The sequence below is a fragment of the Schistocerca gregaria genome, chromosome 1 (genome assembly GCF_023897955.1).
Source record: "Schistocerca gregaria isolate iqSchGreg1 chromosome 1, iqSchGreg1.2, whole genome shotgun sequence".
Lineage (NCBI taxonomy): Eukaryota > Metazoa > Arthropoda > Insecta > Orthoptera > Acrididae > Schistocerca > Schistocerca gregaria.
The window spans coordinates 691,702,627-691,716,670 of record NC_064920.1 but is presented as its reverse complement, the minus strand read 5'-3'; the positions used below and the strand labels follow the sequence as shown (position 1 = coordinate 691,716,670).

The 14,044-nt window shown below is 42.2% G+C and overlaps 1 protein-coding gene across 1 annotated transcript in view; it reads right to left on the bottom strand.

Moving 5' to 3' along the window:
• The window catches only part of LOC126364640 (tyrosine-protein phosphatase non-receptor type 13-like), a 729,752-nt gene extending 716,006 nt beyond the window's left edge, over positions 1-13,746 (bottom strand). Inside the window, exon 1 of the mRNA XM_050008074.1 lies at positions 13,601-13,746. Coding sequence (XP_049864031.1) covers positions 13,601-13,643 — 43 coding nt within the window. The 5' untranslated portion in view covers positions 13,644-13,746. The remainder of the gene's footprint in view (positions 1-13,600) is intronic.
• Between the last annotated feature and the right edge of the window lie 298 nt (positions 13,747-14,044).

The following is a 14,044-nucleotide window of genomic DNA, read 5'->3' as shown; positions in this document are numbered from 1 at the left end:
TCGTAGTGCGGCAGGAACATTACCTCGTTAACAAGCTAAGTTATCCCAGCGCTCAGAGTCTTGCGTTAATCAGCGTATGAAACATACGTCAACGGCCTTCGAGAAGTCTTATCCTATCATACATCTCTATTGTCACGAACTGCGAAAATTTAAAGAAGAAACTCAAACGGTCAGGCAGCTTAGGACACATTAAAGAATGTTATAGACCCTAAATCATGGTATCACGACGAGTATGCGTGCTTGCTACACAGCGTTCCGTTATCTTGGTTCGTTCAAGAGTTATGACGCATTTGTGGACGCTTTTTATCAGCTGAAAACAATCTGCGGTGGGGGGGAAACACTGTTCATCAGAATGAAACATCGGTTAAAACGGTGTACGTGGGGAGCAAACACATGTGTAAAAATAAAAACCTGCACTCACACGATAATAGCTTGGAGCGCTCTCCCGCAAGCTGTTAAAGATACAAATGTTCAGCTGTGACGCAGGGATCTGTGTTTTGCGCACCGTGAAGTCAATGGTGGACGCCAGAACATTTCTCTGCATATATATTGCTTATTGCTCTATTAACTACACGTCGAGCAGCTTTACACACATCACTATCTGATTTAAAGGACTGATAAAAACATATCGTTGATAACAAATTCTGCCCATATTGGCTGTTATTCCCCCGTGACTGTTTCTTTAAGTATAGAAACATGTTTCATACAGACTGCTATTAGTCACAATTCTTTGTTTTCTAGTTCTTAGTCCTACGGAAACAATGAACAGAAAGTTTTTGTAGAAATCTATTAATTAAATTTTATACTGGGATCTGTTGCCTAGGCGCTACAGTCTGGAACCGAGCGACCGCTACGGTCGCAGGTTCGAATCCTGCCTCGGGCATGGATGTGTGCGATGTCCTTAGGTTAGTTAAGTTTAATTATTTCTGAGTTCTAGGTGACTGATGACTTCAGAAGTTAAGTCGCATAGTGCTCAGAGCCATTTGAACCATTTGGTCCGTTGTCACTGGAGGCCACGGTTTTCGAGCTGTTAGAAAAAAGTTTGAGGGTCACTTTTGTACGTTTTTCTTGAATAATGCGAAAACTATAGCCTATAGCGAAAACGCGACCTACTAACTACATTAAATTTGCTACAAAAATGTCTTGTTCCATTTTCTTCTGTAGGTTTAATAGTTTGCGTATAGCGAGCAAGATAATATGAAAATTTTGCAAAAAAAAAAAAAAAAAAAAAAAATTTGGACATTGTGGGTTGCGTAAAACCCAGCAGTAGGGGCAGCTGAATCATCGATATATATCCATTATGGATGAGTAGCACTGCGACTGTAATAAAAAAGTTTCTTGAAACTACTACAGCCAGTCGCTTTTGGTTTTGTTCTTCAATGTTTTCGAACCACCTAGCGATTCATCCTTAGATGGTACACATATTAATTGTCCGTAGCAGCGTGGGAGTCACGTAGCTGTGGCAAGATGTATAAACGAGACATATAAGCATTGAGTGTGGCCAGAATTATTGACAGCGTGAGATAGATTTTGTTATTTTACCCACAGGGATTAATCTCCATTGGTTGGATGTTGGTTGGCATACACAGTAGCCTGGAAAACATAATGAATGTTTTCCAGTGACGTATATAGATATATCCGTATTCATTTTTGTGTGATGGTGAGGCGAGTCTCGAAACACGCTGCAATGTTAAAATTATTTAAGCAATGTAGCAAAGAATTGTGACTGGTAGCAGCCTGTACAAAATCTATTTAAAAATCGTTGGTATAGCAGTTTTGCACCGAATCTTCTTTTAGACAAAACAGGCAGTATTTCGTCGTTATTAGCATCAGCAGCAACAACAACTAGAACGCCGTTGTAACCTGTCCCAAGTGCCCACGACCTGTAATGTCTGAGTAGGCGCCGCCATTAGACAGGGCAGGATGACATGACGTCAGTCCGTAGCCACGCAGGTATAACCATAGAGTAAATATCTCATGAGTGAGCATTGCATTCTGCGCATGTTATCAACATTAAACCAGGATTGTCACGTGTTTTCGGGACTTCGCTGTGCGTGTGTGCTTTTTGCAGCGTTTGAAGTTTATAATATCAAGAGTTTTTGTTGTGTTTCACCGTTTGTTGATAGTGCAATAGCGAGAGTGAATTACTGCTGTTGCTACGGATGCAAAGAAAAATATGTGAACGGAGGGATAGTAACTTTTCATGGGTACATTCCATGTAGCTCTAATTATAGTTATCATATTAGTAAGAGACACACTTATAATGAAGGCTTGATTATGCAGACCTATTTTTCTACGATTTTATGACTACATAACAGATATTATGGCTCGTACAAAAGCTTACAAACAGTCGCTTCCTCTCGTAAATTTGCTAGTGGAACAGGAAAGGGAATGGTTAGTTGTTTCAGTAAATACTATCCTCCATGCATTTATCAGTGACTTGTCGATTATGTATATAGATTACTCAGACTACTATTTATTTAATAAACTGGAATCAAGTACTTAAAATGCGTTGAATAAATACCTCAAAGTTCCACCAGTAAGAAAAATTGTGCTTTAGGTCGCAAAAACGAGAAAATAAATACGCAGAAATGCAAGAAAAAAAGGACGTATTAGCAGGGATATAATCGCTAATGTGTGGCAAATTCTGTGTTTTTCGGACACTCGCAAAAGTACTGGCGTACTGTGACACCTATCGCAAAGAAGCAGAATGTAATATCACTTGCCCTTAAAAGTTACGTAGCTGGTTTATGGTTCAAATGGCTCTGAGCACTATGGGACTCAACTTCAGAGGTCATCAGTCCCTAGAACTTACAAATACTTAAATATAACTAACCTAAGGACATCACACACATACATGCCCGAGGCAGGATTCGAACATGCGACCGTAGCGCCTAGAACCGCTCGGCCACTACGGCCGGCTTAGCTGGTTTATTCCCGGTATCAAATGGATACTGTTAAAATGTCTGCGCAACATATATAAATAATCCACGATACGTACGAAAAGAATCCGTCTGTACTACGGATGTGGTGACACAAGACGTCCCGAGATCACGTGACCAGGCCGGCAATGTATGTTGACAACACAAAATCTGTTCTGCGCATGTGAATGCTCACTCCAGAGATATTTACTCTATGGGTATAACCTGAGTGCACAATACAAAGGCATGCAACGCACATACTGCGAGCACCATACGCAAGCACGTGCAGATGCTATGCATGGAAAGAATGTAGGTAGCAATAACCTCCCAGTACATGCAGGTAAGTTTCATTCTTTCCTTTTCAAAACAAACCTAGAAAGATACCTGTTGCGCTGTGTTTTAAACAGTTATAAAAATTTATCACCTGTGACAACTAGTCATGTGAAATCTCGAAACTAATAGACCTCTTTTTCAAAACGAAGATCGTATCTTACTGTTCTTATAAATATCAAAAACGCCGAGCGGAATAAAGGCTACGAGAACAAGAGATACAATTTTTAAAGAAGTTTCTGTCTGACGAAACAGGGTAAGGCACTCCTGAGACTGGTTTGATGCAGCTCTCCATGCTACTCTATCCTGTGCAACCTTCTTCATCTCCCAGTACCTACTGCAACCTACATCCTTCTGAATCTGTTTAGTGTATTCATCTCTTGGTCTCCCTCGACGATTCTTACCCTCCGCGCTGCCCTCCAATACTAAATTGGTGATGCCTTGATGCCTCAGAACGTGTCCTATCAACCGATCCCTTCTTCTAGTCAAGTTGTGCCACAAACTTCCCTTCTCCCCAATCCTGTTCAATACCTCCTCATTAGTTATGTGATCTACCCATCTAATCTTCATCATTCTTCTGTAGCACCACATTTCGAAAGCTTCTATTCTCTTCTCGTACAAACTATTTATCGTCCATGTTTCACTTCCATACATGGCTACACTCAATACAAGTACTTTCAGAAACGACTTTCTGACACTTAAATCTATACTTGATGTTAACAAATTTCTCTTCTTCAGAAACGCTTTCCTTTCCGTTGCCAGTCTACATTTTATATCCTCTCTACTTCGACCATCATCAGTTATTTTCTCTTTACTACTTTAAGTGTCTCATTTCCTAATCTAATTCTCTCAGCGTCACCCGATTTAATTCGACTACATTCCGTGATTCTCGTTTTGCTTTTGTTGATGTTCATCTTATACCCTCCTTTCATGACACTGTCCATTCCGTTCAACTGCTCTTCCAAGTCCTTTGCTGTCTCTGACAGAATGACAATGTCATCGGCGAACCTCAAAGTTTTATTTCTTCTCCATGGATTTTAATACCTACTCCGAATTTTTGTTTTGTTTCCTTCACTGTTTGCTCAATATACAGATTGAATAACATCGGTGATAGGCTACAACCCTGTCTCACTCCCTTCCCAACCACTGCATCCTTTTCATGCCCCTCGACTCTTTTAACTGCCATCTGGTTTCTGTACAAATTGTAAATAGGCTCTCGCTCCCTGTATTTTACCCCTGCCACCTTCAGAATTTGAAAGAGAGTATTCCACTCAACATTATCAAAAGCTTTCTCTAAATCTAAGGCACAATAACGAGAATTTTGAAGTGGATAAATACGATAAAAGTGTAGACAGCGAAATGGCTTGGTGGAAGTTAAAGTACGATATCGTGTTAACGGAGGTCGTTACGCAGGAACAGTGTACTTTATGTGAAGTCTTCGCTAAATTATGATGAATTTGGACACTTGTGGCGAAGTTCGAGATGGTAACGGCAGGCTAACGGTGGTGATAGTGGCTGAGCCTATGCGCGACGTGGCTTCTCGCAGCAGACTTTCCTTTCTCTCGGTCAATGAGCAATCACTGCCAGTGCCCTCAACCCGTGACGTGCTGTTCGTTCCATAGGCAAGTGTGGCTCCTATATCTGTTTCCTGCGGAATTGTTTGCTGTTTTTCGAGAAACAGGGTTGTGACTGAAAACTAATGTTTTTTGTAACAACTGCATCAATTCTTTCTTCTACAGTATTTTCTCACTGTCGTTTGACAGACAGCGACCCTGATCATCGCAATCGGCATCAAGTCCTGAATTTAAAAATATCGCCAGTCCCCTAAGCAGAGATCAAAAATGCTTAATGACAGTTTCTGTCACGTTTTGTGCATTCAGAAATCGAATAACTATCAGATTCTCAGGTAAAGCATGGGATTTGATTATTTTTAGCCTCTTAAGCACGTTTGGCCACAAGCACTAACAAATGTAATTTGGGAAACACAGTTGACGCCATATACGAGAGAAGTGCTGATTCTCACTGATGAACATCTTAGTGTCGTCAGCCACTGTTGTGACGAGCATGGATGTTGACAAGAGTTTCTCGACTCTGTGAACTACTACGGACTGATAGAGATCTTTCTCATAATAATAGACGGAGGACAAATCACTATTACGGACTGGTAGAGCCCTTTCTCAAAATGGTAGACGGAGGACATATTTAAATTTGTATGTAAATCAGTGCAACTCTATAGAAAACCAGGTTTTCTGCGGAAATAAAGTATCTTACATCTTCATTTTATTCTGTGAGAACCATTTTCTTATCGCGAGGTTTCGGACGTCTTGTCACGGTCCTCGTGGCTCACCCCGTCGGAGGTTCGAGTTCTCCCTTGAGCATGATTGTGTGTGTCGTCCTTAGCGTAAGTTAGTTTAAATTAGATTAAGTAGTGTGTAAGCTTAGGGACCGATGACGTCAGCAGTTTGGTCCCATAAGCCATACCACAAATTTCCAAAAACACTTTTTATAGAATACTTGATCTGATAATCACGTTACAGAATTATAGAGAACCTAATGTCGATAATATAGACGCTGCAGCTGAAAAAAAACCTGATAAACAGAAAAAATGCAAATTTTCTTGAAAGACGATAAAGTTTCAAATAATCCAAAATTTTACTATTCGTAGTTTGACGCCAGCTGTTGCACTCCATAACCAGATTTGGTACGTACGACGAATGTGTGTACGATTGAGTACTTTTTCACCAAAGCGTAGCGAATACAGATAAAGCAATACGCTTTTAAAAAGGGAGACTATATAAATACATTAAGAGGGGAGATAATATCTAGTCCCCTCTGATTGTTGTCGATCGTATCTAATGATGAGGATGGTTTTTTTTTTTTTTCATCGAACCTAGTCTTTCTTAACACTGAAGACCATCTCAGCAGTCAGAAACAAAACAAGGGTAAAAATAACCTTAATCCATAAAGTAGGCGCAGCTAAGGCGTGTGGAAAGTCATTTAATTCATACTTCCGATTAAATAAGATATACACCGGATGGCTATAATTAAAGTGCAGTTACCTACAGAAGTACCAACGGCCTTGCCGCAGTGCTAGCACCGGTTTCCGTCAGATCACCGAAGTTAAGCGCTGTCGGGCTGGGCTAGCACTTGGATGGGTAACCATTCGGTCTGTCGAACGCTGTTGGTAAGCGGGCTGCACTCAGCCGTTGTGAGGCAAACTGAGGGGCTATTTGACTGAGAAGTAGCGGCTCCGGTCTCGTAAACTTACATACGGTCGGGAGAGCAGTGTGCTGACCACATGCCCTTCCATGTCCGCATCAAGTGACGCCTGTGGGCTCAGGATGACACGGCGGCTGCTCGGTGCCGTTGGGCCTTCCAAGGGCTGTTCGGACGGGGAGAGAGAGTTACCCACAGAAGTCGATTGTGGTCTGTAATTATCATATGGCAGCGTAACTTAGTGCAAATCTAACGTTGTAAGTGGAATGTAAGACGTATAGTAGAAATGTTTCCATATACAGTGGATTAGGAACGGGACAACTGTGCAGTGGCTCTTCGTGTAGAACACGTCGTTTAACAGTACCCCAAATTAGGTATTTCTACGTATTTACTGCGCCCTATAGCATAAAATGTGCCTCGTTACTCCACAGATTGTTGCTCGGCCACATGTCATCAACTTCGGTCCGTGCCAGAAACCGAAAAGCAATTTCAGAACTTTGTTGTGGATTATGAGGTTTCAGTTACTGCACCATCTGGATCTGGTACAGATCCCAGTGTAAAATAGACAACAAACATTTCCGTACTGTTGAACATGAGACTGACAATTCTCGAGATAGTGCACGAGCAATAGCACTACCTGGGGCACTCCTTGCATGGTCACTTACAGCAACACCAACCTCGTCTACATCTACATCTACATCTACATCTATACTCCGCAAGCCACCTGACGGTGTGTGGCGGAGGGTATCTTGAGTACCTGTATCGGTTGTCCCTTCTATTCCAGTCTCGTATTGTTCGTGGCAAGAGGGATTGTCGGTATGCCTCTGTGTGGGCTCTAATCTCACCGATTTTATCCTCATGGTCTCTTCGCGATATATACGTAGGAGGGAGCAATATAATGCTTGACTCCTCGGTGAAGGTATATTCTCGAAACTTCAACAAAAGCCCGTACCGAGCTGCCAAGCATCTCTCCTGCAGAGTCTTTCACTGGAGTTTATCTATCATCTCCGTTACGCTTTCGCGATTACTAAATGATCCAGTAACGAAGCGCGCAGCTCTCCGTTGGATCTTCTCTATCTTTTCTATCAATCCTATCTGGTACGGATCCCACACTGCTGAGCAGTATTCAAGCAGTGGGCGAACAAGCTTACTGTAACCTACTTCCTTTGTTTTCGGACTGGATTTCCTTAGTATTCTTCCAATGAATCTCAGTCTGGCATCTGCTTTACCGACGATCAACTTTATATGATCATTCCATTTTAAATCACTCGTAATACGTACTCCCAGATAATTTATGGAATTAACTGCTTCCAGTTGCTGAACTGTTATATTGTAGCTAAATGACAAGGGATCTTTCTTTATTTGTATTCGCAGCACATTATACTTGTCTACATTGAGATTCAATTGACATTCCCTGCACCATGCGTCAATTCGCTGCAGATTTTCCTGCATTTCAGTACAATTTTACATTGTTACAACCTCCCACAGTGGAATACAAGTAGCGACACTGTTGTTGCTAAGATTGTAGTACAGGCGACTTTAAAGAGGTGGAAGCATTGGCCAAACCAAAAAATGGCTAGTAAGTATGCTCTCTACAATGCGGAGCCTAAGAGCCATGGGCAGAAATGAACTGCTCACTGCAGAAAGGCAACACGACGACATTTCCTACTTTCACAGCCGAGACAAAAAGACTAAATAACACTGCTTTTATGCAGTTTGTCTCTTTACATGTATTTCTGGTTTCTTGATGAGGCTTATTACATACATGGAAAAGTTAAGTATGACACCAACAAAAAGAGGGGGATGACTTTGTAGGTGTTGAACATGTTCCCCTTCTGCAGTACACTTGATTTTAAAATTATTTCTAGAATTAACTTGTTTTAAAATAGGATTGTACACATTAACTTCCTTCGTTGAAATAAACCTTGTTTGTTACATATTTATGAATAATATCTGGCGTTTTGCATGATTGCGCTACTGTTATCTCCATCTACATCACGAGATGCCTTCGTTGTCGGTCGTGATGTGACTGAATTATAAATTTAGAGAATTTGACCAAAACTGCGTGTCAGTTATCATGTGTCTTTCATAGGAATCATCAGAATAAGATAATAACTTCCCCAGTGATAGGACGCTTTCCTCTTCCAGGTGTCACACCAAGCTCCTCGGATCTTTCAGTGGCCGGTCGCTGAGGCCGAGCGGTTCTAGGCGCTTCAATCCGGAGCCTCGCTGCTGCTACGGTCGCAGGTTCGAATCATGTCTCGGGCATGGATGTGTGTGATGTCCGTAATTTAGTTAGGTTTAAGTAGTTCTAAGTCTAGGGGACTGATGACCTCAGATGTTAAGTCCCTTAGTGCTCAGAGCCATTTGAACCGTTTGATCTTTCAGTGGACGATACTCTCTCAATGCAATTCTAAACTGCCGCCGCTCACTTAAAAGTGTTTGAATAACGGCGCAGGGCGTCTCTTCGCTACAGTCATATTGTTCACTCACGTTATGGCTTGTTAAATATCTGCATGGATGTCATATCGCCATGTCTACAACGCCAGGTTTGCAACTGTTGGCCACAATTGGAACTGATTGTTTTTCCAGCGTAAATCGGTTCCGCATTGACGCATTAGCATGTCTAACAAATTTCGCTGCCATATGATAATTACAGCTCACTCTGAGCTCCGTGAGTACCTGCACTTTAATTATAACCAGCCGGTACACAAGCTGTACAAACTGCTTGTATTTCTTTGCAACATTCATATCTTTTGGGCACTTAACTGTCCCAGCTAATTGATGGCTTCATTGGAAATGATATCGCTTGTCATAAACTGAGCTCAGTAGATGACTCTGTAAACAGAAGTTCGACTTATATTGCTGCAGATAAGATTCAGTATTACAGGCTGATGAGGATCTCGTTATGTTTCCAAAGCGGACGACAAGCCAAAGAACTTGATTCTAAAAGAAAACACGCGTTGGGCGGCAGTTCGTAGACACTTACAAGATTGGAGAAAATATGTTTTCAACTTTTTCGATCTCAGGAAAATTTGGTTAAGACCTACCAGGCTTATTATGAAGACTACAGTTCTTTGTCCAATGTTATTTCGACCTCCACCCATAATGGTATCGCTGTGGACGAGACGCCGACACCAGTCTTTCCCTCTTATTTGCCTCTTTCGCTTACGTTAAGCGCATACTGGCTATGATTAGCCGAAAACAACTCCATAATCTTCCACAACAACAACAAATAAATTACCACAACAAACTGACTTACAAAAGGCAGTTAGAAAGTACGTGTTATGCAATACATTCTCTACAGTGAACAATTACGTTGGCCGGCGCGGTGGTTTCGCGGTTCTAGGCGCGCAGTCCGGAACCGTGCGACTGCTACGGTCGCAGGTTCGAATCCTGCCTTAGGCATGGATGTGTGTGATGTCCTTAGGTTAGTTAGGTTTAAGTAGTTCTTAGTTCTAGGGGACTGATGACCACAGCAGTTGAGTCCCATAGTGCTCAGAGCCATTTGATATGAACAATTACGTTAATAATGGAAATAAACAATACCAAAATGCCTCTGACACTGCACAATTCAATTTTGCACTGTAATGATGTTGATTTATTTATTTTATTTTTTAAGGAAAATCTTACACCAAAGCTCAGCAATGCGAAGTGGCATCTTCGCACATTATCAGGCACGAAGATTTAAAAAAAAAAAAAAAAAATGGTTCAAATGGCTCTGAGCACTATGGGACTTAACATCTATGGTCATCAGTCCCCTCGAACTTAGAACTACTTAAACCTAACTAACCTAAGGACATCAGACAACACCCAGCCATCACGAGGCAGAGAAAATCCCTGACCCCGCCGGGAATCGAACCCGGGAACCCGGGCGTGGGAAGCGAGAACGCTACCGGACGACCATAGGCACGAAGACTGTTTTTTAACAAGCAAATGGAACTTTACGTTGCTCATACGGAGCAACCCGTGTTTTTAATACAATAAAAGATGAAAGTACTTTTATTTTATGTTTTAATTTTATTACCCTTCGGACATCACACATTCCGCTGGCTAAGATATTTGAGGTCTGACTCCAACTTTCGTATATTTTAACTCACACAAATAATATTTTCTAGAGCTACACGTCCAGCACAGTTATATTCGCGGTTCTTACGATACAGCCGATGCATTTAAATTAGTTATTTATTTGTACTGCTATGCACGAAACAAAAAGTAATGGTCCATTTTAAATCTACGCACATTCCGATGGCGACACTCGAACCCGAGAGCTGCCCACTACCAGGCTTCGCCGCTGCCCTAAGGCTGCGGCACTGACAACGGTTGCCAGACGCCGGCGTCAGAGGTCACATCGGCAAACGGGCTGGTCATAGCGCGTCCGATCTCCTACGCCAGTTTTTGGCAGTATAACAGCAACAGCTGCATTGAAGGTATTGGTATTAAAAGAACTTCATATAAATTCAACAAAACAGTCATACGTCAGTTACCCTAAAGCGTTATGGCTACCGAGCGAGGTGGCGCAGTGGTTAGCACACTGGACTCGCATTCGGGAGGACGACGGTTCAATACCGTCTCAGGGCATCCTGATTTAGGTTTTCAGTGTTTTCCCTAAATCGTTTCAGGCAAATGCCGGGATGGTTCCTTTGAAAGGGCACGGCCGACTTCCTTCCCAATCCTTCCCTAATCCGAACTTGAGCTCCGTCTCTAATGACCTCGTTGTCGACGGGACGTTAAACACTACCCACCACCACCCGTTATGTCTATGTGTGCAAGAGAAACATAAAATTTAGAATAAAATAGTGTGAACACCTAAAGGATTGAAAAGTGGAAACACGTTCTCCACATTTACATACCACCCCACACAAAATAATCGCGAGGCTACTGTCTCAGAAATGTTGCGACAGGTTTCTAGGACAGATGGGACACCTTAAAAGGATCGAGACTTGCATAGCAACTCATGGTCACAAATGTCGTCATACGCCTCTAGTTATCTATGAATTGTGCGTGGTGGACCAGTTCCCTGTCCTCCACGCTTACAGGATTTATCGAGCCTTGGTTGATTTGTTTCTGTAAGCAGCTGTGAAATCTTTCTTGTATCGAGATCCTGTGCAGTCTGAAATGATCCACATCGCAAGTATCGTTTGTCCAGCTGCTTGGATCAAAGAAACTCCCGGTATGTTCGTGAGTGTCCGGCACTCAGTACTCCACCGTGTCAGGAATGTGTTGCGTCTGATAGTACAGCCTTCGAGCATGTGTTGTAACATTAGAACAGTATTTACGTCGTACACTATGTGTCTCCAATAAACGTTTCAAATGAAACGCTCTCTTGCTTCCTTTCCTGTCTTCGATATCTGCTACCACTTACCTATGACGTTTGCAGCCATGGTATGCTACGCAATTCTCAGTCCTCATGAAGTGCTCCATTTTTCCTAGAAGTTTGTCACAATGTTTCTGGTACACCTTGTAGAGACACCAATAAACAGTAATAACACTTCATAGATAGTTAATGCCCATCTATCATAATCCGAAAAGAGCCGCTACTGTACCTAATAGTCAAAATTGATATATGGCACCCTTATAATTTGAATATGCAATTTTTTGAGATTATAATTTATGTCTAAATTTTGCGGCATGGATTTTTCTGTATTGCAGATGACGTGCTATATTAAATATAGAGAAGAGGATGAAATAGCTAGACAAAAACAGAACATGCACAACATATAACAAAGTAACGTAAAATTAATTATTATTAAATTATTAGCTTGTTGAAACCTGTAGTTTCTCATAACGTAGCGATCTGCGATCCTAGATTCCGAGGCATGTGCCTATTATGACATTTTTCATCCTCCGGATGCCACATACTCCTTCTTTCTTGCATTAAGCTTACAAGTTCTACAATCCGTGTTCTACGTGTGGGAACGTCACCCGATTCCACCGATATAAACAAACTGATTTGGATTCCGCCGACCGTCGACCCAAGTCTGTACCTTCTGGTACTGGCTTCTTTTGTAGTGGCAAGGAGAACATGCCAAGTGCCATAACGCCATTTCCCAGAAACTTCTCAAAGTGGAAGTGGAACCAAATTATGCGAACACGTGTCTCAGCTTATCCGTAGATACTCGATCGTTTCAGAGAAAACGACCGTCGAAGTTTTCGACGTAATTAACATGCCTTTTAGCGAACTTTAAGTTCAGCCCAAATGGTGGCTTAGTGGCTAGCGTCGTGGTTTCCCAATTTCGCGTTCCTTTTCGAAATTCGATTGTTGTTTTTTATTTTATTTTTTCACTTATTTACACATGTCCGTAGAAGGTTACTACACGAATGTTTCTTATCGAGTTAAGGGGTACAAGTGGCGTTGTATTATTTGTAAAATTACAACTGGGTTTCTTACATTTATTATATTCTATATGCGTATGGCATTTTCAGGGATTACAGTTTTTTTTAAATTCTCATATTCTTCTACTTTACACTTACATCCATTCTTGATTCTTATATTTCATTCTTCTCTTTATTTTTCAGGATGATTTCGAGTATTGTTCAAAAATGTTCAAAAGTGTGTGAAATCTTATGACAAAATTATTTCAAAATACATTGAAATTATTCCAATATACATTGCAAAACATTGGTGTAGTAACGTTCTAAGGACATGGATAGATAAATAAAAAATAAAGATAATAATCGGGTTTCGAACACAGGGCGCTAAAGCGTGAAGCCGCGACGCTAGCCACCTTGCTACCGTTTCTGCTGGACTATTTACCGAGTAAAAGGCACATAAAGTACCTCGAAAACTTTGACCATCGGTTTCTCAGAAACTATCGAATATCTACGTAAGCCGATACATATGTTCGCCTATTTGGACCCCTCTACCACCTTTCTGTGTTCTCTCCTTGTCACAGAAGAACACGTACTGGCATACTGCTTTCAGAGGGTCGACGGTCTTTGGCCGACGTCGGTCGTCGGTGGAACCCCCGATGTCAGTACGAATGTGACGGCGGCCTTTGACCGCTTGATGCCAGATGCTATGGCAGCAGCCTGTAGTTTGTTTGTTGACGGTGGTCACGTGGCTGGGATCTCGGCTACTGCTGCCGACGGCAGCGGCACAGAACCTCGCAGGCTTTTTTGAGTCAACGTACCTTCCTCTTCAGGAGACACGGCCCCTGCTTTCTTGATCTCCATTCCGAAACGGCATTAGTTCCGGCTGCTGGAGGCACGCCGGGCCGCAGAAGGGCCACGAAGCGGCAGGCAGTCCTCTCACAGCGCTCGCCTCTGCCTGCTGGGCACCACCGGCGCCGCCACGTGTGTTGTCTTCGCAGAACTGACTGCCACGCTGTCTCGGTTTCGCAACAGCTGTACGGTTACGATTATCGGTTTCCGCTATCACTTTAGGTGATTAAAAACGGTGGACTTTGGAGCACTGCATCTCCGCTATTTACTCCTGAGACCACGGGCAGCTTCTTCATCTGTTTTTATCTCGCGCGCGTTGCAATCTGGCACCGTCTCTTCAGATTGCGAATCACAGCTGCAGTTGAATATGAAAGGGTGATATTGTTTAAGTACCTAATTTGCGCACTCCTGCG